This window comes from Mauremys reevesii, linkage group 10, assembly GCF_016161935.1.
Source record: "Mauremys reevesii isolate NIE-2019 linkage group 10, ASM1616193v1, whole genome shotgun sequence".
Taxonomy (NCBI): Eukaryota; Metazoa; Chordata; order Testudines; family Geoemydidae; genus Mauremys; species Mauremys reevesii.
This window is the reverse complement of record NC_052632.1, coordinates 19,535,967-19,562,701: the sequence shown is the minus strand read 5'-3', so window position 1 is coordinate 19,562,701 and position 26,735 is coordinate 19,535,967. Positions and strand designations below refer to the sequence as shown.

Genomic DNA, 26,735 nt, shown 5'->3' with positions numbered 1-26,735 from the left:
GTGAAGAGGGGATTGTTGTTATTCACTAGAGGGGTTATGCCACACGGTAGAAATTTGAATGACACTATACAATACTATCCATGTTAGGGCACTTATAGCCTTGTCGGATAGGTACCTTTTGGATTTTATAGATTGATATAGTAGGATAAAATAACAAATAATAATAGCCATCAGCCTCTTGCTGAACAAATCAGTTACTCCAAATAACCGGAGTCACTGTTCTGATGGACAATAGGGTGCCATAAGAAAGTGTGTGTGTGTGTGTGGGGGGGGAATCCAGCACACCATAGAAATACCCACAAATAACACAAACCCTCAGAATAAAAAACCCAACACCTTCAGGATAAGGCGTTTTGCTTCCTCTGTTAATGTTTATTTTGTGTTTTCACTGCATGGCTTTGTTGTGGGGGAGAGATCTGGGACTGACCTTGTTCGTGGCCCTTGTTCAGAGGAGACATTGAGTCATGCTTCCCTTTTCTGCAATTACATTGTATGTTATTAAGGCACAGAGCTGTCAGTCCTGGTTCGCTGGGAGAGAGACCCTCTCCTTGGGAACGGATTTGCTTTGTCTTTCACTGAGATCTTACACATCATTGGTGCAGACATTTAAAAACAAACCCTCCTCCGCTCCTACTGTCACATCAACGTCAAACAGCGTCCTGCCGTGGCAGGAGCCAGGGCGCAAAGCCAGACACACAGGTGGGGAGGAGCCGGTGCTCAGGCGCTTGTCCGAACCCGGCTGGATGGATGTCTGGGCAGCGGCTTGCTTGGCACAAGCCCTGCCCAGAGCGCCCGGACCTGGGCGGGGAGGAGGCAGGGCTCCCCGGCAGCCCGGAAGGAAGGGAGACGTGTCCTTGTCCCGTGATAGCAGCCTACGGTCCCTGCCGCAGGCAACCCGCCGCTGCCTCTGCCGCCCCGCACAGCCCCGCGAGGCCGAGGATGGCCTCGGACGCCCCCGCCAGCCTCCCAGTCCAGCTGGCGGAGCAGCCCAGGTGGGTGGGTGTATGGCCTGGAGCCGGGCCCGTTCGGAGAGCCGGGGCCCGGCCTGCGAGCTAGGCAAGGGGCTGCCGCATCCAGCGGCCCCGGCACTAGCTGCTGCTGCTGCTGGCCGCGGGCTGCAAAGCGGCTGCGTCTCCGCCGGGGCTTTGCCGGGCAGTGGCCGGTGCTGAGGGCGGAGCAGCTGTCCCCAGTGCAGGCTGGGTCCGGTCTCTCGTCTGTCCCGCAGTGACGGCAAGTGCCGCTGAAGGGCGCCAGCTCCACGGCCCTGGACCCTGAAGCCTTTCGTTTGTTCCCAGAAGGGGGGTCGGCCTCTAGGAGTAGGTGCTGGAACTAGGATGGGTGGGGGGGCTGCACCCACGGCTTGAAGTGGTTTCCATCATGTACAGGCTTTGCAGTTTGGTTCAATGGCTGGCAGCACCCCCACTATACACATTGTTCCAGCACCACTGCTGGTAAGCACAAGCAGCCACTTGGGGAGCTACCCTGACTCTGATTTCCCTAACCAGCCCTTCCCCCAGAGTGGGAGGAAAGTCACCATTAGTGTGACCAGGCACCCTCAAACTGCTGCTAGCCAGATGGAAAGGGAGACTTTGTGCAATCCATCATCTCTTTGGGAGACTCTGGCAGCAGAACCACCAGTCCAGATTCCTCCCCCACCTTCCAGATGGGAGAATAGAGGGGGAGGAAACTCATAACCAGTTCAGGTTTCCCCATCCCCTCTTCTGCTATGGCAGTGAGATGGCAACTCAGTCCTTGATCTTTCTCTCCTTCCCCCCTCCAAGCTCCAATCCTGTCATCCCTAGGAATTCTGAACATTGTAAAGCCAACCCAAAAGGCAGTGAAAATTTACTCCACATCACCTTCCTTTTCAATATTCCTTAACAAAAGAGGGACCACCTCTCTCCATCCCCCTGTGTCTAAGGCCTGCTCTGTTTGGAAGTGTTATTAGGAAAGCTAAAGCTCATTGTGCAGCAGAAGAATGCATGGGCAAGTCCCGTAAACCTCTGTATTTATGTTAGCATTCAGAGAAGAGGTGTGTTCTAAATTGTTCCTCCTCCAATCAGATTACACTGCGTTTCACTTAATTTTAATTCACATATAAAGGCCATTGTTTTCAAATTTGCCTGTGCAAAACTGAAGCAAATGGGAGTTGTGTTGCTCAGCAACTCTGAAAAATCAGATCTGATTTAGATACCTAAATGGAACACCCATGTTTCAACATTTTGGTCAAAGTCTACAAATAGATGAGACTATTCTTGCTTACAAAATACATCTTGGGGTATGTCTACTCTTAAAATGCTACTGCGGCACAGCTGCGGTGCGATAGTGCTTCAGTGTAGATATTACCTATGCCGGCTGGAGGGAATCTCCCATTGGCATAGGTAATCCACCTCACTGAGAGGTGGAAGAATTCTTCTGTCGACCTAGCGCTGTCTACACAGGGACTTAGGTAGGCTTAACTATGGTGCTCAAGGGGGTGGATTTTTCATATCCTTGACTGATGTAGATAAACCGACTTAATTTTTTAGTGTAGACCAGGCCTTGAGAATAAATTAGTCAGTACAAATCAATCCCAGTTACCTCTGTTTGTTCTTTAGGGTATGTCTACACTGCACTTTCTTCATTAAAACTTGTGTCACTCACAGGTGTGAAAAAAACACCCCCTGAATGACAAAAGTGTTAACGATGAAAAGCACGGGTGTGGGCAGCGCTTTGTCAGTGGGAGACACTCTTCCGGCGATGAAGCTACCATCCATCCCTCATTGGGGGTGGTTTTATTTTGTCTCCAGAAGAGCTCTCTCCCGGCGACAAAGAGCATCTACACTGCGTATCTTACAACAGCGTGGCTGTAGCAGCACACCCATGCCATTGTAAGGTACGCAGTGTAGACATAGCCTTAGACATCAGTACCACTATAAAAATAGCACTAAGCCAAAGAGACACTCTGGATACAGACACACAAGGAAATACAAGCATCTCACATTAACATAATTTCTAGCATTCTGCCAGCAAACTTCCCCATGGACAGTAGCATATTTGCAAGAGGCATTATCACGATTATGATCCAGAAAAGGGGTTGTGGAATGAGATGGCAAAATTTGCAGATGACAACAGAAAGATAGGCTAGTCAAGACTAGAGAAAAGTGTGACGAAATTAAGAAATAGACGTGGGAAAATGAGAACATTTGGAGATATAATAGGATAATATTTTTCTTCAAGGCATAAGCCAACCACCAACTGAAGAGGGATAGGAAGACTCTTTCCCTCTGGAGACATTGTCTATCAGGAGGTTTCTTGCATATCCCTCCAAAGTATCAGGTACTGCCCACTTTCAAAACAGAATACTGGATTAGATTGACCACTGGTCTAATCTAGCACGGCAATTCCTATGTTTTCATTTGTAAGCAATTAAAGTGCAGAAAGGTCTAATAAATAATTCACAAGACATGGCGGTATCCTGTACAGCTTTATGACTAGAGAATTCTTGATTTGCTAAAATATTTAGAATATGGATTAAGACAATGGTACAAAGGGACACAAACTAAAGTTAATCTAATGTGAAGTGTCATAACATCTTTTTTTTTCTTTTCATTGTTACTCCTGCTCACTCTTTGCATTGACTAAGTTTGACGCTCCAGTCTAGGGCATCCTTCCAGAGCATGCTACAGCATTTGTTCTTAGGAGAGGGGCTACAAAATACATTGAATTGGCTAGATGCCTGGGAGCCACCCATTTCCTCAGAAACCGAAAGGTGTTTGAAGCAGCAGTGTAATAGCCATTTCATGACATTATGTTTAAAGATTGTTTCTCCTTATCCTTACTTGGCTTCTTGCACTTCAGCTTTTTTAATTTGCTGCTGCCATTAAAGCAAGTTAACGGGCTGATTTGTAACCAACATTGCTTCAAAGCTGTTTTGATGTGACTCACTATCATGTCAATAATTACAGCTGCTTGTGCTGCACTAGGATGACTTAGGCCCTTCTCACCATCCATCCACCCACTCACTGTCCTTGCTGTGATACTCAGGGAATCACTTGTTTACAAACACAGGAAGTGAGCTAGCATTCTCACAGTCTTATAAAACAGTGATTTTTCAAATCTTTATTTCCAATGAAACTTTCGTGCTATGAGGTAAAATCAGAGGAAAATTTGAGAAAACCATTTGGGACAATTGCTGGAACACTGTACAGAAGGTATTGGCTGTATAAGTCATGGGGGAAATCCAGGCTGATGCTTAAGACATGGTATTTATATTTTTTTGCATGCATGTATTTGTACATAATTATATATTCAGAAATTGGTTTTATTATTTTGATTTTTGTCAATTTGACTCCAGACCTATCTCCAACTAAACCCCACAAATCCATAGCAGTAGTATCTCTACGGGCTCCACTCCTATGGAAGGGGTAGCATATGCAATTTTGAAAAAACAGCTGATTTGACTGTGGTTTAGCACAACATGAAATTAAAGTTTGGCAGGGGGATTGTTGTGTGGTGTTTAGAGCAGAAGGTCGAGAGTCAGGACTCCAGGGTTCTGTTCCTGCCACTCACTTAGTTGGTAACCATAGGCAAGCTGCTTAACATTTCTTTGGCTCAGTTTTCTCATCTGTAAAATGGGAATAAATATACTTACCTCACATAGGTGTTGGGAGATTTAATTAAAAAATTGTAAGATACCTGGAAATGCTCAGATGGAAGGTGCCATAGAAGTGCAAAGTATTATTTAATCCAATATTTCTATGAAATAGTAACTTTCCTTTCTCCCTTTTCTTTCTATCATTTTCCTAATGTCTGATCTTCTCTATGCCACAATAACTTCTTTCTAAAAGTTGCTGGGACACCAATGCCTAAATTTTCAAAACTTGCTACTGATTCTAGATATTTCAGTTTTTGACAAATTTAAGACACATTAAAGTGCCCTGATTTTCAGAAGGGCGGAGCACCTAGATTCTGAAAATCACCTCCCCTTTAGGGATTTTTAAATTGGGTGTCCAAACATTGATGTTGCTTTTGAAAATGTAGGAATTATCACACTGTCTGGAGTGGTTCGTGACCGTGAGTGCCAACCTCAGGGCAGACTGTCAAGAAGCAGGGAAGAGATCTCAAATTGGTTGTGTGTTCCATAATTAGATTTCACCAACCCAATAACAAGTGTGAACTCCTAAAACATTATAACAATCTTACCATGGAGTCACAGACATTCCAATCTATCTTGCCACCCAGGCAAGCTGGACTTAGGCGTGGTCTACACTAGAGAGTTAGGTCAACATAAGACAGTTGCGTAAGTGTCTACACTACAATGTCCTCCTGACGACTTAACGCACCTGCTACGCCACCCTAATAACTACTCCACGTCCACAAGAGGCGTAGTACTTAGGTCAATGTAGTTGCTTACATCGCCTGTTGCTGCCTTTGACAACCCGAGTTGGTGGGGATGCGCAGTGCCGGCAGAAGGAGGGTAGTGCGATCATGAACAGCGAATTTCACAGGCACTAGCTTCTTCCGGGCCCCAGGGGTGCATGGATTTCCTGCGTTTTCCAATGTATTCCTTCTAAAGGATTCCAACCTGCCTTTCAGATTGCTGAAGCTGAAGAAGATATTTATTTCCAAATTTGGATCGGCTCCCAAGTTTTATGCTCGTGCACCAGGGCGAGTCAACTTAATAGGTAAAAGGAGAATATTATTTTCTTTAAATTTATGGCAAGTTCCAAACATACAACCTAACTGACTGTGTTCTTTTTATTTTTGGTCAAGAGGTGCCTGTGCTTGACATGAAGTCATAAATGGGAAGGAGAAAATATTACTTCATTAGCTTTTAACTGCATATTATTACAACCTGTAGTTCACATTAAGGTCACAATTCAGGACAGCATCTTTATTCACGACATGCTTAACTTTATATTTTAAGTGCCATCTTGAATAGGGATGGACTTAAGGACATAAATGCTTTTCTGAATCAGTGCCTAAAAATGTCTTTCCTGGTCAGGTTTAGGGCTCATTTCCCTACCATGGTTTCTGCAGCTCAGTCTCAGGCAGGTCTGGGATGCAGTTGAAATTTGTAAGACGGTATCTTGAAATTGACCCACATCTTTTCTCACCACCACAGTTCAGATTTTCAGACATGGTGATGCATCCTGGCAGAGTACTACATTTTGATGAGAGCTGGAAATGTTCTGCCATAGTTTTCCCTCCCTCATTCTATAGAAATTCCACACAGTTGAGCCCATAGAGATTAGAATAGTAGGTTGGTCTGGAGAGTAAATATGGTTATTTCATACCTATTTTTTTAAATGTGGCTTCATTCTGGAGACACCCATTTTTATTTTATGATCATGCCCTGCCTAGAGTTCAGTTCTCTGTATAATAAGCCAGTCACGCACCTTTCTCAGTGAAAGTTTTTGCTATAGATCATGGCAAATACAGTGCGGTAGAGCTCTCAGAGGGCCAGGTGGTCTAGCAGGTAGTGCACCCAGTATCGCCTCTCAGTACGAAGGCCTTTCTGTCCAGTTCCTCACCTGAGGGTGGGTTTAGTTTCCCCTCAGGTTGCAATGTCCTTGCCCTTTTCTTATCAGAGCGGGAGTGAGAGTGGAATGTGGCTTATGCCTCACCTGCAGCAGGGTAGGAGACCTTGGGCTTTCCCACTGCACCGGCTCCCACCCAGAGCCCTATGAGATTCAGCAGTGTCCAGCACCATGGAGTGCCCTCCAAGTTACCCTCTCTGCGTCACCTCCTACCATCTGTCTCTCCTCCAAGGCGCCAATATAACATAACAAAAGAAAAGACAACTAAACCTTCAGTCCCAACTGGACTCAGCGTGCCGTTATTCCCCATAGGGAGGCTTTTTCAGCACCCGTGTCCAGGAGCCTTCAGATTCTTCCTCCCCAGCCTCTCACTGACTGAATTGCGTTGCTCCTTTTTAAGCTTCCTCTCCAGCTGGAGCATGCTTTACAGGTCTGGAGGGACAGGTCTACGTGGGGCCAGTATTGTCCTTTAACCCCTTTGGGCCCAGTGTGGGGGTTGTACAGCCATCACATTCACATTACAAACATTAATTAGCCTGCTGTGCAGTCAATTAAAATTTACACCTTGATGTTTCTATGCACATCTGTCATATATAATTAAAGTGGGGAACAGATGTTGCCTGAAGAGAAGGTACTTGCTATGTCCATTTTCTTTATTTCGTATGAACAATTGTATTAATGATGATTTAAATATTAGTATTTTCCTGGGATAATATGGTATGAAAAATGAATTCCTGCATAAGCCTTATGCCGTGAGTGATGAATCATTCAGATGAGCAGAAGATGTCACGGGAAGGGGAATTTTGTATTGCATTTATCTTTGCGGTATGCTAACCACAGGTGAAATGGAAATAATTTAACTTGCTTGTCATGCTAATTTTACCAGTTACATATCAAGCACAAATAGTCTTCCTGCTCTAACTGCCAGATAACAGTCCATCTATCACCTTGTAGTTTAGTTAAAGAACATAAACATTTAAAAAGAAATGAAGGTTACAAAAAAACATTATAGAAATGTAAAGCTTTTGTGCATTAGTATAAAATTTAAGAAGTGCAGAACAGTCTATCAGTTGGGATTTTAACAATAAGAGCTGTAAAGTATATTCTGAAATGATTGGCAAAAATCGTCTAGGACAGGGTTTCTCAAAGAGGGGTCGCCACTTGTGTAGGGAAAGCCCCTGGTGGGCCGGGCTGGGCCAGTGTGTTTACCTGCCTTGTCCGTAGGTCTGGCCGATCGCGGCTCCCACTGGCTGTGGATCGCTGCTCCGGGCCAATGGGAGCAGCTGGAAGCGGTGGAGTCCCTCAGCCCATGCTGCTTCCAGCAGCTCCCATTGGCCCGGAGCAGTGATCCGCGGCCAGTAGGAGCCGCAATTGGCCAGACCTGCAGACAGGGCAGGTAAACACACCAGCCCGGCCCGCCAGGGGCTTTCCCTACACAAGCGGCGACCCCTGTTTGAGAAACCCTGGTCTAGGACATGAAGCAATTCTGCACTCCTACACTAGCCATTAGAATCAAGGATGTTTATTCTTTTGCTGCTGAGTCATAGATTCCAAAGCCTGAAGGGGCCTTTGTTATCATCTAGTCTGAACTTCTATATTATACAAGCCCTAGAACTTCCCTAAAATAATTCCTTAAATATAGCTTTTAAAAAAAATCCAATCTTGATTTCAATACTGCCAGTGATAGAGAATTCACCATGACCCTTGGTAAATTATTCCAGTGGTTAATTACTGTTAAAAATGTTCACCTTGTTTCCAATCCAAATGCGTCTAGCTTCAACTTCAGCCATTGGATCATGTTATACCTTTCTCTCTGCAAGATTGAAAAGCCCATTATTAAATGTTTGTTCCCCATGTAAACAAGTCACCCCTTAACTTTCTCTTTGTTCAGCTAAATAGACTGAGCACCTTGAGTCTGTCATTATAAGGCTGGTTTTCTAATCCTTTAAGCGTTCTTGTGGCTATTCTCTGAACCCTCTCCAATTGATCAACATCCTGCTTGAACTGTGGACATCAGAGCTGGACACAATATTTCAGCAGTAGTTGCACCAGTGCCAGAAGTAAAATAACCTCTCTACTCTGACTTGAGATTCCCCTGTTTATGCATCCCAAGATTGCATTAGTCCTTTTGGCCACAGCATCCCACTGGGAGCTCATGTTCAAAAGATTATCCACCATGACCCTCAATTTTTTTTCAGAGTTACTGCTTCTCACATCCTGTAAGGATGGCATACATTCTTTGTTTCTAGATGTACACATTTATGTTTTGCTGAATTAAAACACATATTGTTTGCTTGTGCCAAGTTTACCAAGCAATCCAGATCACTCTGTATTAGTGACCTGTCCTTTTCATTATTTACCACTCCCCCCAATTTTTGTATAATTTTCAAACTTTATCAGTGATGATTTTATGTTTTCTTCCTGGTCACTGATAAAAATGTCAAATGGCACAGGGGCAAGAACAGATTACTGAAAGCCCACCAGAAATACACCTACTTGACGATGATTCTCTGTAGACAATTATATTTTGAGATCTACCATTTAGCCAAATTTTAATCCATTTAATGGTGTCATGTTAATTTTATATCATTCTACTTTTGTTTCCATCAAATGTCATTTAGTACAAGTAAAACATCTTACAGAAGTCTATTATATTGTCTTTATCAAACAAACTTGTAATCTCCTAAAAAAAAATACCAGTTTAGTTTGACAGGATCTATTTTCCATAAACCCATGTTGATTGGCATTATATATATTACCCTCCTTTAATTCTTTATTAACTGAGTCCTGTATCAGCTGCTCCATTATCTTGCCCAGGATCAATGTCAGACTGACATGCTTATAATGTTGGCACAACATTAGCTTTCTTTTCTTCCAGTCTTCTGGAACTTCCCCAGTGTTCCAAGACTTACTGAAAATCAACATTAATGGTTCAGCGAGCTCCTCTTTTACAATTCTTGGATGCAAGTTATCTGGATTTAATGATTTTAAAATGTCTAACTTTAGTAGCTGCTGTTTAACATCCTCCTGAGATACTAGTGGAATGGAAAGAATTTTATCATACTATGAGGATACTATATTATCTGTTATTTTCCCAAATGCAGAACAGAAATATTTATTGAATACTTCTGTCTTTTCTGCATTATTATTAATAATTCTACCATTTCCATCTAGTAATGGACCAATACTATTGTCATGATTCTTTTTGTTCCCAATATACTTAAAAACTCCTTATTGTCCTTACCTCTGCTAGCCCCAGATTTCTCTGTGTGTCCCTTTGCTTCCCTTATCTGTTATCTACAATTCTTAGCTTCTGATTTATATTCATGACTAACAACTTGTATTAGTTATAGGTTTCATTATTGTTTTTTTATCACTTCCTTCATTTTCCTTGTAATCTAGGTCATTTTTTAATCCATATGGCCTTCGTCCTCAATTGTGGGCTTTTGGGGCATCTAGTAAAGTGTTCTTAAACAAAGATTATTCCAAAATGCTGTTAATTTTCTGTTATTATGTTGTTGTTTTCTAGGAGAACATATAGACTACTGTGGATATGCTGTGCTCCCTATGGCTATAGAGCAAGACATACTTATAGCTGTTGAACCTGTAAACACTCAAGTTGTCCAACTAGCCAATACAAACCCTTTGTACTCGTAAGTATTAATTTATTTATTTCTTATACTAATTTATAATGCACTCATCATCTAATTGCACCACAGTTGCAAGATAAAAGTTATAAAAGCCAAGTTTAAACCAGTGTAAGTGTCTTCAGAAGTGTAACATCTGTATGCAGACAAATCCTCAAAGGGCAGAGTGCCACCTACTGAAGCACCAACAGTACTTCCTTTAGAAACCAGGTGCTGCTTGAAATGTTCCCTTCGACACTGGCCCAATCTGACCCTGTTTAGCTTGTGAAATCTGACAGGCTCACAGCATGCGATGATATACTTAGAGATTAATTGTATAAAATGGTATAGCAAAGGTGTATGTGAATTTCTATAAATACTACAACAACAGTTTTCTCAGTGGTACAAAATCTAATCAGATGGAATGTCACTGGTTCTAGTTACGCTATATATACTGTCTGAGAGGGTGAGGTTTACTACTTCTCTCCTCCACCTCTCTGTTCAGGTTTCCCCAGCACAGCACTTCTCTCAGAAGGCCGCTTTGGCCTACAAAATTCAGAAACCTTTTCATTGCAGGTTTGACTGTTGAGAGGGAGGGATTCCAGAATTAAAATAGGCCTGTTGTTTAAGTTGATTACCACTCTCCTTACATTCAGATGCTACATGACTTCTAGGGCCATGTTATATTTGCAGGGGAAAAGCTGTTTTGATAGGTGCTGAATGAAGCAGTGACAGAAAATTTAAGCACTTTGACTAGACTGGTCTTTGAGCCAGGGCTTGGCACAGCAAATAAGAACTTAAATAGCCCCCTATTAAAACAAGTACAATTGAAACTAAACCTAGAATTATAGTTCTTGAATTAAAATAGCATGCACAATCAATATATTTTTGTAGCTCTTTTGGCTTCTATTTGAACTCATATGGTTTTGGCTTAGGAGAGCTTTCTGCATACAACAGACAGCATCTCCGCTTCACTGTGGCCCTCCTGGTTAAAAGCAAAAAGGAATATATCTTTCAACACTTTTGAGCATTTTGCTATCAACAATTGCCTTTGAGCTGCTGTGTCTTTTTTTTTTTACCAATCTATCACAGAGCTAGGGTTTATGCATATGCTGAATGAAAGGCATGTGCCCTTTGCTAATGAGGGATAACCACAAGTCTCCATAGAGTTACCCTTTCTTAGCTCAACCTTGAGTTTACAGACTGCTGAAATGTTTCACAGTGTTTCAAACCTGTTTCACCCTGGAGAGTTCATTTAAACTTTTAGGAAAGTGATAACAGAACAAGTTGCAAAGAGTTACCTTTTCAGACTGTAAAAGCTTCTCTGCTGACAAGGTGTCCTTTGATATCAGTTGGACCAAAGGACTATTCAAAAACTGTGCAACCTTTTGAGGTTTCACTAGTCTAATGCCACTATAGTAAAGAATATGAGGATAGAGACTATCCTGACCAAACTTCAAAGGGATTGGGGAAATACTACAGGATAATAGCCATCAGCTGGGTATCCATCTCATGGCACAGTAGGAAAGCCTTGTATTCAGGAAATCAAAGAGTCATTAGTAAAGGGTTCCTAAACTTGAGATAACAGACTGAAGCTTCAGTAGACAAGGTGATGAAATCCTGCTGCAGAGAGCCAAATTGTCCAGAAGAAACAAGATTTAAATAGCATTTAAGACAAAAAAAAACAACAACAAAAAACAACAACAAACCCTCAACCACATGGACATTTCTCACTGCACGAGCAAGCTCCTCTGTACTTTATATACAGATATATGAATTCTGGAATCTAACCTTGCAGCAGAGGTTAATTTTCCCAAGCATTCTGACAGTGTCATCATGGATTAAAGAGAGATAAAGTATGATTTGATCAATCCGTGTCATAAACAGAAAAATTGCTAGTGACAGGTCAAATATATTGGACGGTGTGTGCATGAGTAAGGTGCCTTAGCTGTGCATGTGGCAAGGGCAGAAGTATGTGTCAATAAGCGGGCTGATTTGGGTGTGCCATGACGAACCTACTGAGTGATGTCATTGTAGCGCTTTTGTCCACATTGAGTATGTCTACACAGCATTTTGGAGCAAGTGGGAGCGAGCTGCTCAGCCAATGTCAACAGACATGGTCTAGCAGGGCTCATGCTAGTGCTCTAAAAATAGCCATATAGACACTGTTTTTAACTTGTGGCTTGGACTGGAGTTTGGGCTGCATTTTGGAGCAAACAAGAGGGAGTCTCCCAAGTCTGTCAACCCCGTCTGGGAGGCTCACTCTCGCTTGCTCCAAAATGCTGTGTAGACATTGTCAGTCCTTCTATTTGTATACATGGACATCACTTTCCAGTATACTGTGCTTCCTTAAGTTTGAGTTTTAAAGATGACCTGCAAATAAAACTCATAAGCTTCACTTTAGCAATGAGGGGGAAATTCTACTTCTTCCTCCTTGACTGCAGAGGTTCTTACCTGCACCTGAATCATTGTGGGAGGACAGTATTCTAATGCACTGTTTATGTGAACCAGGTATTCTTCAATTTCCCCAGCTATGACCAAAGCCAGTAGCAAGAGGATAGAGAAAGGAATAATGGCTCTGCTCCTGCAAGGTACCATAGACTTCAGTGAGTGTTGAGGAAGCCGATCAACTTCTTAGAGACCCTCAGTACCTTGCAGTTTCAGGCTCAGACTGAGTATCCTCTAAATAAGAGTTTAGCTCTGTAACTGGTAAGCTACAGAAATGCAAAAACCACTGCAGCTAAAACACTTTTTATTTAAACTATATTGAATCAAGCTTGGCAAGGACTTATGCCTCTGTGACACTTAGCAAATAAAAAGCCAACTTCTCTTGTATTTCCCGTTTGAGGAGGTTTCAAAAATTAGCATTGTGCACTCCAAGAAGTCATAATTTTCCTTTATCCCAACAGCCAGGAAATGTAACCATATAATTTTTACTGTTTTGCTTTGTCATATAAAGAATAACAGGTACAAAAATAAATCTGATAGATGTTTATTTTGGAGATAAATGGACTTCAAATCTACTTCCTATGACAGACAACAACAACTTAGACACACTGATTGTCATCCCTGTTTTTTGGGGGGCTTATCCAGAAAACAAATTTAAATGAACCCAGCAATGGCATGTTTCTTATCACTCCAGACAAACATTTTCTCTTCTGTTGTTCAAATAGCTTAGCTTTTTTCGTGTGTTCAAAAGTCATGAGTGATGGGGCTTTCACCTCTTCCTCTAGGAGACTATTCCACAATCTGATAGATCTCAAACTGGAATATTTTTCTGATATCCAGCCTGAATTTCCTCTATCTTAATCTCATCTCATTGCTTCTACTTAAACCCTCTGTACCACCCTAACTAACCACCCTCCCCATCTTGGTGTTAACTGTCTATAAATATTTTAATGTTGCCTTCCTCACAAGAGCCCATTAAATGGTACTGTTGTGTATAGTTGAGCTTGAAATCATAGCAGATTGTACATCATGTGGCAAGCTATGTTGTTCCTTTTAATGTTAACCTTTCCAAAATGCTGTAAAGATTGAATTCAATTAATGTTGGACTTGAAGACACAAATGAAAAAATAAAGTTAGTGAATTCTAAGCATGAGAGCTGAAACTGTAACCTTGGTTAGAACTAGGTCATACATTCCAGACTAGAAATGCAGTGACCAAGTTAATGCTAGCAAAGACTGAAAATCTGGTGCCACTGCTGGGAGTAGACTCTTCAAAGAGGGAGCAGAGCGTCTGCCACTGTTTCACGCCAGCCAGGAGACTAAGGACTTATCTATATAGAGAAGTTGTGCTGCTTTAACTGTACGGGTCTAGTTAAAGTGGTACAAACTCCCCTTTGTCGTTATATTAATATAAAGGTGTTTTATACCAATAATGGTGTTCCTCTGTGGCAGTGTTTCCCAAACTTGGGACGTTGCTTGTGTAGGGAAAGCCCCTGGCGGGCCAGGCTGGTTTGTTTACCTGTCACATCCGCTGGTTCGGCCGATCGCGGCTCCCCCTGGCCGTGGTTCGCTGCTCCAGGCCAGTGGGGGCTGTTGGAAGCAGTGCAGGCCAAGGGACGCAGAGGATGGTTTAAAGAAATGACTTGGGAAACGTGAGATTAAAGACATGGTGCAGAGGATACAAAGGGGTCTGCAGTATAAGGGGCACCTGTTCCAGCTTGGAGAGTGCAAAACCCGCCTTTCTTCTAATAAAAGAATGAAGAGGAACCTATGAGTTGAAACTCACTCCTCACAAGGGAGCATTGGACCCTTTGGATGCATGTTTTATAGTCCTGCCAGTACAAGCTACACTTTATTTTATACACTACATGGTGCCATTTTCCCTCTTGATGCAGACACCTAACTTCTAGCAGTGTTATTTGGAATTGTGCACCTGTGTCAAGCCCCTTCTGCACTACTGATTAATTTTAAATTGATTCAATAGAGACTTTTGACCAAGTTATTTCCATTATGCTGCTTTAATTTTTATCTAATTTAGCAAAATACAGGAATGTAATCCAAGATCTGTGTATTCCATGTTTCTGTAGCTGCAGAATTTGCTATGGAATTTGTTTTATCCACGTGCCAGAGAATTATGGTTCTGAAACAAAATTGTCCTCTTTTAAGAAAATTGTATTTCTAGCCCTTACGGTTATGAAGGCAAACTTGAAAATGTGAGCTGCATTTAAACCGATATAGTGTCTTCTTGAGTCCTTAGACAGTATGAGTAGCAGAATTGTTCAGCTAATCCAGTATTGCCTTCCACACCACCTCAGTTTCCAACACCCTAATGGTACGTCTACACTGCATCTTGGAGTGAGACTTGAGCTAGTGTGCTAAAAATAACAGTATGAGTGTTGTGGCTTGGGCTCTCAAGCCAACCCAGTCCCCTAGGCTTGAGTGCCCAAGCTCCAGCCTGAGTCACAGTATCCATATTGCTATTTTGAGCATACAGGCTCAAGTCCCACTAGCACAAGCCTATCTAGCATGAGCCTCATAGGCTCGCTTCCAGCTGGGGTGCAGACATTCCCCAAAATCTCCACCTTCCCTGCGACATCTTTGGTGATGCCATTAGGCATTGTACACACACAAATCTGCAGCACATTGAAAACTGAAAGTGAGGGGGGCAGTGTAACTAAATTGAATTTAATATCGAAATATATAATTCAGGGTCTCTGTATTGATTTTGTGTCTCATATTCATATTTAGTTCATTAAAAACCTTTCATTTGTGAACAGATATGAAACTGCTGCAGAGTTCAGGGTCTGCTGCAAAATTTAGCACTATTTAAATAATGAAAATCTTAATACACATAGGTAGGGTGCTGTGCCAGGGTTCACACCAGCAGCAGCCTTTTGGCACTGTGCGGAAGGTCAGGGATGGGGGCTGCTCCCAGCCGCAGGGGATGGGGGGGGGTGAGGGATGAGTTAGCCCATGTCTTTACAGAGCTCATCTCTTCTTCTTTCTCTCCACCCTCCCTCCCCGTGGCTGGAAGCAGCTTGTCCCTTCCTGCCCGCACAGTGTTGAAAGGCCGTTAACACCTCCAGGCTGCTGCTGGCCACCGACATAACCCCGCTGCCTCCTGTCCTGTCTCCTCTCTCCCACCCCCACTACAGCGCAGGCAGGAAGGAATTAAGCCCTAAGGATGCATTGTGGACCAGGGAAGGTGCTTAGGGGATGGAGCAGCCCCACGCTTCCTGGAGACAGGACCCAAGGTGGGGAAGGGTGGGAGGTAAAAAGGGTTTTAAGCTTATGTCCCGTGGCCTGCTGTGGAGCCTGCAGGTTTGGGGCTTGAACAGGCTGGGAAAGAGTTTAGCTGAGAGGAGGAGAAGCTTCCCCATGCCAGTGCTGCGTAGGGTGACCAGACGTCCCGATAAAATCGGAACCATCCCAATATTTAGGTGTTTGTCCCGCGTCCTGAACGATCTTTGGTCGGGATGCAATTTGTCCCAATATTTCACTCCGCTGGCAGCACTCGCCTTTTTTTTTTTTTCCCGCTCCACTGATATTTTCTCCCTCTCATCTGGTCACCCTAGTGCTGCGCGGGGCTTTGGCACACGCAGGGCTCAGCTCCTCCTGGCCAGTGCCCTGGGCCGGAGAGTCTTGGACTGGCGCAGTCAGAGGCAGTGGAGGAAGGAAGGAGCCTGCTGGCCAGGCTGTTGGTGAGCTGAGCGCTCCGACCAGGGGCTGGTTCTCCGCACAGCACTGGGAGCGGCGGAGCTGGGGGGGGAGGGGCAAAGGGGTAAATCAGGGAGAGGACAGCGAGAGAGGGGGCATGTAAAGGGCTGATGGGTGGGCAGCAGAAAAGACACATAACCGGCCGCTGCCTGACGCCTGCCTGTACTCACCAGCCACTGCTGCTCGCAGCGTTCAGCCAATGCCTGCCAGAAATGGGAGGGTGGGGTGAGGTCTTGCCAAGAGCCCGCATGCAGCAGGGGCTGCACTGACGGACCAGCAGGGGGTTGCAGTTGGCTCTGCGTGCTGCATCTTCATCTTGCCACCAGCCTTGCACACATACCCCCATCATTGGCCACCGGATTCCCCCATTCACTGCTGGTGGGTGGGCGGCTGGCAAGCAGGGATGCGGCCAGCAGCAGGACCCACCAGTACTGATGCGGGGGAAGTGGGGGAAGAGAGACAGAAAATACGGCACAATTTGTCCGTTTTTAAGAAAAAGTCGGGACACCTGCAGGAGGAATTAAATACGGGACTGTGCCTTTAAAAACGGGACATCTGGTCACCCTACACAGAGGTATCTTCAAAAGGATGCTTTTTTGTTATGTTATATATTAAAAAAAACCTGTTCACACCTATTCTGTCACTGATAACAGAATATTAAAAAGAAAGAAAGAAAAATTGCATTTGTGTTTTAATATTTAGAGTATGGTAGATGTTTTTTAAAAACAAAACCAATCCCCTTATTTCATTTTTCTCAGCATTGCCAGAAAATACACTAGTCAGTTTCCTTTTCTGGTTATAGCACAACGTTGCAATATTTGGGATGCAAACTTTGCAGGTAATTTGTTTGTTTTAAACAGCTGCGTCCATGGGAATGTTTTAAAAGGCATGAAAACACTTTTGGTGTTCAGTTTCATAGTTTGTTTTTACAAAGCCTAGTTTTGGGGCCAGATTTGATGTATTAGCAATGTTTCTATTAAACAGCTTTTTTGTACAGTTGTTGAATAAGGTGGAAGAAGAGCCAGAGGAAAAGGACATAATACGTATTGTATAAAAAAAAATGTCCCGGGCAAAATGTAAATGTTGCTGTTTCATCAGCAGATGGCAGCAATAAGCCATGGAACTAAACGTACTGACATTTTTATAGACTGTGTTATATCTGTTTTTGCAGGGACTTCAGTACTAGTGTGAAGAACATTCACATTAACAAAACCAAACCTGTGTGGCACAACTACTTCCTATGTGGATTGAAAGGAGTTCAGGTAAACCAAATTCATTTAACACATATGTATTATATGGGCTACCTTTTAAGATTAAAATATAATGAGGGTGTATATTATATAATGTCCTATTACACTCATTTATAAAATATATTATTTAATAGGGCATTATTTACTCATACAACTTCATTTTCACCACAATTTGTAGTTGTCTTTTGTATCCTGTTAACTAAAGTACTTTTTTATATTTATATTAAAATTTGTAAAATATTTTTGTTTTGCTTGTATGAAAATATTTGCAGGATATAAAACCCACATTAGATTTATTATATACATTATTATACGGAACAATGGATTAATTTTGTGGGATCATGATCAGACTCATTGACTATTTCAGTTTACATTTTTCTATTTTAAAGTTAGACACATTGCTGAACAGAACCACATGCTTAAGGTTTATTTTTAAAAGGGGGCTGTAGGTTTGGAAATATGGAACCTAAAATAATAATTTCTTCCCTCTTCCCTGTCCCCCAAGTGAAGACTATTTTAAAATGTAAATAATTCCTAGGAGTATTGGAAAGACATACAGACCCCTCCTCCCCACCGCCCCAGTGCATGAGAACCAAATAGTGAAATTGACTGGTCCTATTGCACATGCTAGGCACAAGGAAATGCAACCCCCGCCCCAAAACAAAACAACAACAAAAATAAACCATTGATAAAGCAAGCAAAATAAATTAGTTTTAAAAAACAGTTTCAGTTGCAATAATCTGCTGCAAATGATTAGCTGTGCAGGCTTTTCAATGCATGTCTTTGGGGTGGGATTTTCAAAAGCTCATAACTCAGTTAAGAACTAAGTACCATTGAAAGTCATTGTACTCCTGACTCACTTAGGTGTTTTTGAAAGTACCACCCTTTTATCTTAACTATGCCTTTTAAAAATCATACTTGATTCAGAACAAAACAACAGCTCTTTCTTTATTAGTCCAAGAAAAAAAATGTACTGTGAGTACATCTACTTCTGTCTGAAACTTTGACAGAACGGTGAATGTTCAGTTCAGTAGTTCATTTAGCACCTTTAAAACGTGTTATACTATGCAATCATAATAACAAACTGTTCTCTTTATGATCTAAAATTCCTAAGTCACTGCCCTATATGTTTCAAGCCCCAATCAGTGACTCCTATTTGCCCTGATGTGAATATTTTCAATCTCCGAATTGCTCCACAAGTAAAACATTCATTTAATTTACTTTGGCAATTTATGATAGTTTTCTTTACAGTAAAATGGCTTAGAGAAACAAGACTTAAGTGGTCCTACATATTTTGGGGTCTGCTTTTGAGAGTTAGATCTTAAAAACAATTTTTTAAGCTTGATGGTTAATATGCAAAGCAGGTTTGTATACTCTAATGCTGGCAGAAAATAAGCATAAATGCTACAGACTCTTAAGAAACAATCAAATGCAAATACTAAAAGGGTCCAAGGGGATAATCTGTTTATATGAAATTGAACATGTTATCCTTTTGGGATAGAACTATTGTAGAACTTGGCAAAGTCCATTTTCATTTCTGAAACTGGAGTAAGTTTTTTATTTAAACATTGCGTGATAAGTTTGCAAGTCTGATTCACATTGAAGACAACCCCGTGGATGAGTTTCTGGTGAAATATATTACTCAAGTGGTTTTTTAAACAAGCTTGTCTGATGTTCTGCATGAAAGGACATTGGCAGCAATAGCATTTCAATTAATAATTTGTTTGTATTTCTGGAAAGGGAATTTTTAGATAATTTGTAGCAATGAAGAGACACATTCAACAAGATCTGTTTTCTTATGTGCTGCATGAACTCTGCCTGTATTGCCTACAGTTGGCTTTATTTCAGGAACAGTCATAGATTTTTTTTGTACGAAAAGATGGGAGCTTTTTTCTGAGAAATGTTGGCATTTCTCAGGTCATTGTGACAGTTACGTAAATCTGCATTGGCACAACGATGTATATGTATTTATACAATTTATGTGGGTGATATTTTGGTTGGTACAATATGTTGTTTATTTTGAACCAAAGTGGGCTAGAGATTATATAAAAATTGTTAAGTACAAAGAGAACTAAAATGTTTAAAAATGTAAGAACAAAATACAATCTACAGATCGTGTTTTGGGATCCACGAATGAAAGTTTATATATGATATTAATCTTGTGTGTGTGCACACGCACACAATCACATTTTGAGTCAGAGGAAAATCTCTGAAGTTATCCCTTTGCTTTAAATATAAATAGTAAGATAGCAGTCATCAAAAGCAGAGCGGCCTCACATAAGCTCATAACTTTAGAGTTAGAAAAGGTCCTCTCTTGTACAAATATTTCTCATATCACACTATCTACTATTATTTACTGTATACATATAATTAATGTATAGGCTTTCTACCAAGTGACTTCATTATACTGCATATGTAGCAGAACCAAGGCTATAATATCCATCTATTTTTTTCCAAGCTGCTAATACAACTGTATACAAACGCAATTAATATTAACCACAAGTGGTAAGAATGCAAGCCAAAACAAGGAAAGAATAGATTAAAGAATATTTAGATATTCAAGTCGGCAGCCTAACTTCGATACCTGGAAAGATACTAGAACAAATTATTAAACAATGAATTTGTAAGCACCTGGAGGAGAATAGGGTTATAAGGAATAACCAGCATGGATTTTTCAAGAACAAATCATGTCAAGCCAACCTAATTTTTCTTTGACAGGGTTACTGGCCTAGTGCAGGGGTGGGAAAACTGCGGCCCGTGAGCCGTTTTCAGTTGGCTCGCAGCTCCCGCTAGGGAGTGGGGTTGGGGACCACACCACGTGACTCAGCTCCGCTCTGGCTGGAGCATTGGGTCGGGGGCCGGACCGTGCGGCTCGGCCCCTCTCTGGTGCTCTGGCTGGGTCGGGGACTGGACCATGTGGCTTGGCCCTGCTCCGGCTGGGTCGAGGGCCGCACCACGTGGCTTGGCCCACTCCGGTGGGGATGCTGGGTTGGGGGCTGCTCCAGTGCTCCAGCTGGGGCGCTGGGTTTTGGGCCGCACCACGTGGCTCGGCCCTGCTCCGGCGCTCCAGCCGGGGCGCTGGGTCGGGGGCCACTCCGGCGCTCCAGCTGAGACGTGGGCTGCACCACGCAGCTCAGCCCTGCTCCAGCTGGGGCGCTGGGTCGGGGGCCGCTCCGGCACTCTAGTGGGGGCTGGGGCCGCACCACGTAGCTTGGACCTGCTCCAGCACGTCAGCCGGGGCACTGAGTCGGGAGCTGCACGACATGGCTCGGCCCCGCTCCAGTGCTCCAGCTGGGGTGCAGGGTCAGGGGCCGTACCATGCAGCTCCCGGAAGCCGCAGCATGGCCCTGCTCCAGCTCCTATGTGCTCCAATGGCCCCCTCTGGCACTCCAATGAGAGCTGCAAGGGTGGTGCCTGCGGATGGGGCAGCGTGCAGAGCCGCCTGGCTGCACCTCCGCGTAGGAGCCAGCGAAGGGATATGCCACTGCTTCCAGGAGCCGCTTGAGGTAAGTGCCGCTCGGAGCCTGAACCCCTGAGCCTCTCCCCTCGCCCCAACCCCCTGCCCCAGCCCTGATCCCCCTCCTGCTCTCCAAACCCCGTGATCCTAACCCAGAGCACCCTCCTGCACCCCAAACCTCTTATCCCCAACCCCACCCCAGAGTCCGCACCCCCGGCCAGAACCTGCACCCCTACTGGGGTCCTGCAGGGGTCAGTCCTGGATCTGGCACTATTCAATCTTTTCATTATTGACTTGGATAATGGAGTGGAAAGTATGCTTATAAAATTTGCAGATAACACCAAGCTGGGAGGGGTTGCAAGCACTCTGGAGGACAGGATTATAATTCAAAATGACTTTGACAAATTGGATGATTGGTCTGAGTTCAAAAAGATGAAATTCAGTAGTGGCGAGTGCAAAGTATTGCACTTAGGAAGAGAGACCAAATGTACAACTACAATATGAGGAATAGCTGGCTAGATGATAGTACCGCTGAAAAGGATTCTGGGGCTATAGTGGATCACAAATTGAATATGAGTCAACAATGTGATGCAACTGTGAAAAAGGCTAATATCATTCTGGGCTGTAGTAACCAGAGTGTAACTGGGGTGTAAACCATGGGAGGTAACTGTCCTGCCCTACTCAGAGGCCTCTTCTGGAGTTCTGTGTCCAGTTCTTGGTACTTCACTCTAGGAAAGAAGTGGGCAAATTCGAGGGAGTCCATACGAGGGCAACAAAAGGAATCAAAGGTTTAGAAAAGCTGACCTATAAGGAAAGGTTAAAAACATTGGGCATGTTTAGTCTTGAGAAAAGAGGGCGGAGGGGGAGGGAGTGGGCTAATAACTGTCTTCAAATCTGTTACGGGCTATTACAAAGAGGACAGGGATCAATTGTTCTCTGTATCCACTGAAGGCACGACAAGAAGTAATGGGCTTAATCTGCTGCAAGGGACATTTGGGTTAAATATTAGGAAAATCTTTCGATTTGGAAGGCTAGTTAATCTCTGGAGCAGACTTTCAAGGGAGGTTGTGGAATCCCCATCATGAGTGCCGGCTCCAGGTTTTTTGCCGCACCAAGCAAAAAAAAAAAAACCACCCAAAAACCTGGCATGCTGCTGCCGAAGCAAAAAACAAACAAACAAAAAAACCCCTGAAAAAATAAAAGCCGGAGTGCCACCCCTTGAAAAGTGCCGCCCCTTCAAAAGTGCCACCCCAAGCACATGCTTGGGACTCTGGTGCCTAGAGCCGGCCCTGCCCATCATTTGAAGTTTTTAAAAACAGGTTGGATAAAGATCTGTCAGGGATGGTCTAGGTTTACTTGGTCCTGCCACAGCACAGGGAACTGGATTTGATGACTTTCCAAGACCCCTTCCAGCTCTACATTTCTCCAATTCTATATTTAATGTCTGTTTGATTCCAGGAGTTTGCATTCTTACTCGCTGTCACTGTTTGGGCTGCATGTAAAACTACCACATGGCTAAAATGTCTCTTAAACTTCAGTTTTACAAGGATCTCTACAAATTTCCAATGCATTTTGGATTACAACTGCAGAATGCTGGCTCTGGAAGCAGGGGCGGCTCTAGAAAATAGGCTGCCCCAGGCAGCGCGGTGTGCTGCGCCGCCCTTCCTCGGTCCCGCGGCGGGTCCCCTCTTCCCGCGGCAGGTCCACCGGAGCCCCGGGACGAGCGGACCTGCCGCAGGCATGACTGCGGGAGCTCCACCGGAGCCGCGGGAACAGCGGACCTCCCGCGGGCACGGCTGCGGACGGTTCGCGGGCCCGGCGGCTCCGCTTGAGTTGCCGCAGTCATGCCTGCGGGAGGTCAGCCGAGCCGCGGGACGAGCGCCCCCTCCGCAGTCATGCCTGCGGCAGGTCCGTCGCTCGCGCCGGTGGACCTCCCGCAGGCATGACTGCGGCAGGTCCACCGGCCCAGCCTGCCGCCCCCTAGATTTGGCCGCCCTAGGCAACAGCTTGGTTTGCTGGTGCCTAGAGCCGCCCCTGTCTGGAAGTATCTTCTATTAGGAGACCCTGAATTTGGGGACTATTGTAAGAACCCAGGGCATGAGTCACAACAGAAGAGTATCTAGAGGTAGAATGGAAATCAATAGTTCTGTGCTTTAGTGCCTTTTCTAATTTAGTAGAGACTATAATAGGCTATTTTCTCTTTCAATTGAGAAATATTAGTGGTAGTTGAGCTGTAGAGCAGTTTCAAGAAGAGAAAAAAAAACGTTTTAAGCCCCATAATGCAGCAACAACTTCTCTGAGAGACCTCAGAAATTCTCTGCTGTCCTTAGACTGAGCATGCAAAATATCGGGTTTAAAATAATATTTTTAAGTGAAGAAGGGGTATCAAGATACAACCAAAATATGAAATGGTCTTAAAATCTTATATTCATGCACTTCTCTTCTGAATTTTAATCTTGTTTTTTAAGGACCAGAAATGAAAATTTCAGAAATCCCCTGACTTTTTATGGTGACACCAAACAGCACGTCAGTAGTTCAACAACTCAGCAATAGAAATCTCTTCCTAAGCATGGGATAATTGAAAGTCTAAGGCGGTCTGTACTTGATACTCAGATTGTTTATTTTTTCATTGTTAGGAACATTTCGGTCTTAATAGCTTAACTGGAATGAATTGTCTGTTAGATGGAACCATCCCACCGAGTTCTGGTCTGTCTAGTTCCAGTGCCTTGGTATGCTGTGCAGGACTTGTGATGCTTACAGCGAATGGAAAGACCCTTTCAAAGGTAATTTACTGTAAAACCCAAGAGTATTAACTGTAAAATACAACTTTAAATATTGTTAACATCCATAAACTTTAAAGACACAATGCAATTGTTTTTACAAAAAACTGTTGGATATAAACTTAAAATATTGCACAATTGAGGAAACATCTTTGGCCAAATTTTGGCAGGCTTTAAGTTTGGCAAGGAAACAGGCATACATTAAAGCTGCAGAAAGAGGATTATTGTAAGGCTGTATTTTGGCCAGCTCAAGTCTCACACATGGCCATCCCTGGACCAGATGTAATCTCTGCAAGCCAGGATTGAGCATATATGTTCTAAAGCATGTGGACCACACCCTCTGACCCTTATACTCCCTGCCTGAATGACTTTCTGTGGCTCTAGTAGCACAGCATCTGTTGAAAGCCTGTGGAGCAGCTTCTTAATGGATTATAGTCAAGGCAAAACAGGAGTAGAAATCTTCCATCCCACTCTCCCCACTGTGTTTTGAAATGAACCCATTTACAGTCCACATCCAGAATTTAGGCCTCAATTTTTAAACAAATATTGTTCCTCAAAAACAAACCCAATGTAAGTGAATTTAGTAGACTTCTGTTCATGTGTCAAAACACTTCTGCAGTAGTCATGGCGTTTGAAGGTACCACATGGAGCAATACAGTTCAGTCTGGTTCAAATGTCTGGTAGAATCTAGAATCTTAAATTCAAACATCAGGAAGAGAAAAGATATTGTGTACACTGGTGCCAGTTGCATAGTCATTGTAATAAGTGGATTCACATTCCATAACAGAGGAAGTGAGTATCTGCAATGATCCATAAAGTGACCAGAAAGCCTGAAATTTATTAGTTAGTAGAAATTGGTAACGTGAACGCTAAGAACTGGCTTGCTGTATGCTAAGTAATACTGTACAGTTCTGTTAAGAAAAAATAAGTTACACTATGTACCTTTGGCTGGATGTGCACATAAACTCACACGTGGTCTTGGAGTATAGTTCTGCATCATGCCAGACCTGTTCTGAAGAAGGTCAGCCAGGTGCAAATCGTCTGGTTGTGTTGAGTATGATGTTGGGTGATAGCACGGATGAGGTCTGTGGCAGCACTGCAGACTTTATAGCATGGTAGAAAACAAGAAGTAAAGTGCCAAAGGCAAGTTTTTGCACCTAGCACAGAAAGCTTTATACCTACCTTGGCCCAGATTCTCTGCTGCACCAAGCTTACGTTTGGCATAGCGGAGAGATAGGGGCGTTCAGGGATCCGGGGCACTCTGAGCCCTAGTGTAAAGTAGAGCACTCTAAGCGTTGGAGCCCTAAGGAACCATGTACCAGCTCAGTATAAAATATGCTGTGGCCCCTCCCCTGCCAGCCCTAACGTGCATCTTGCACTTGGACCAAGTGGTGGGTGTTGTAGGGGCCAGCAGTACCAGCTGTGTATCAGCTGGGAGCTTCCCTATGCCAGGGGATTTCTCAGCTGGACAGAGATAGGTGCTTTCCAGAACCTTGACACTTCTCAGGCCAGAACTTTCTGGGGTCTCTATATTTATTTATGTATGTAATTTTTTTTGGAGGAAAAATCCCCCAAAGAAGATATTGTTAATGTAATTAAAGATCCTGAAGTAATCAATAATTCTTATACAAAATACATCAGTGCAAGTTGCCATACCATCCCCTCCACCAGGGCATTTGATATAACAGAAATGACAACTGAAGGTTGCATCTTGCATCTGAAGAAGTGGGTATTCACCCACGAAAGCTCATGCTGCAGAACGTCTGTTAGTCTATAAGGTGCCACAGGATTCTTTGTTGCTTTAACTGAAGGTAATTTATATAAGTTACAATGTCTTGTCATCAATGTGGACTGTCCTGATAAGGTTATAAAAGGGTTGATTTTTTGTCCCTGTTGATGGGTGTTGCTAAGCCTTAAACTCATGCTTTGCAGAAGCAGTGCACAGAAACTTTTGGCTTCAGAATAAGATTTGGCTGAATGGTAGGAGTTCTGTGGCCAAAATTCTGGAATTTTGACCTTTTGCTGAATTGAACAGTTATCTGTTTTCTTGATGCAAAAAACTATTTTTATGAAGATACTTTGAGTTATAGTTTTCTCTTTCCTAGTAATGAGAGTTTTAAATAGTGGACTGAAAGTAAAAGTAACTGGAAATTAAAGTGATCCTATGATAGTCTCCCCTAACATGAGGCTTTGCGTCTGTAAGATAAAGAAAAGAACAAGAGTACAAAATGAAAGTGCTGTGCAGTCTTACCTGGGTTTCAGTGCTGGCTTTTAAAAATAGATTTTTTTTGTAGAGGCTATAAGTCAGCTCAAAAAAAAATGTTGTTACTAATTATTGTGTATAAAAGTCTGAAAAAGGGCATTGTTTTAGTTTGCCTAGAATTATTTAAAAAAAAAAATCATCCACAAAATAGTTTAGGCAAAATACCAGTCCAAGTCAATTCAACCAGATGTACAATGTTAACCAGTTACAGTACGCTAATATTCAACTTGTAAGATAGAAAATTTAAAATTAAATGTTTAAAAAGAGTTCATCTTTTCTATAGCAAGATGCCAGTCCAACCCTACACTAGCATAACACGAAGAATGCTAATGTTCAGTAGTATCATTTGATTTTAAAATTTTCTTTATGTTAATATTAGGAAAACAGAGCCTCATAAACAGAGCTTTTCAGCATGAAAAAATCTTGTCAGCAATGGAAGCAGCATGAGGTTTTTAATTGTCCTAGTGTCATGTTTTCTGGTAAAATTTGTGAACACGGTAGATTAGCTAGTACATTTGAATAATTAGATTTATTTGAGTGAATTGACCCTGGTGTTGTGCTGCAAATGAGAAGTCTTGCTGTGCTGAGGTTAGGCCACCTCTACATTTTTTCCATTGCTTAGAGTAGGATGGCTAAGTACATATTTACCTCCTATGTAAACTAAGGCAAAAACA

General features: G+C 43.0%; 1 protein-coding gene across 1 annotated transcript in view; it reads left to right on the top strand.

The window, feature by feature from the left end:
- Nucleotides 1-739: 739 nt before the first annotated feature.
- Nucleotides 740-26,735, top strand: part of GALK2 (galactokinase 2) — a 72,018-nt gene continuing 46,022 nt past the window's right edge. Inside the window, exons 1-5 of the mRNA XM_039490429.1 lie at nucleotides 740-992; nucleotides 5,578-5,666; nucleotides 10,051-10,174; nucleotides 17,483-17,573; nucleotides 23,655-23,801. Of these exons, the coding sequence (XP_039346363.1) occupies nucleotides 748-992; nucleotides 5,578-5,666; nucleotides 10,051-10,174; nucleotides 17,483-17,573; nucleotides 23,655-23,801 (696 nt within the window). The 5' untranslated portion in view covers nucleotides 740-747. The remainder of the gene's footprint in view (nucleotides 993-5,577; nucleotides 5,667-10,050; nucleotides 10,175-17,482; nucleotides 17,574-23,654; nucleotides 23,802-26,735) is intronic.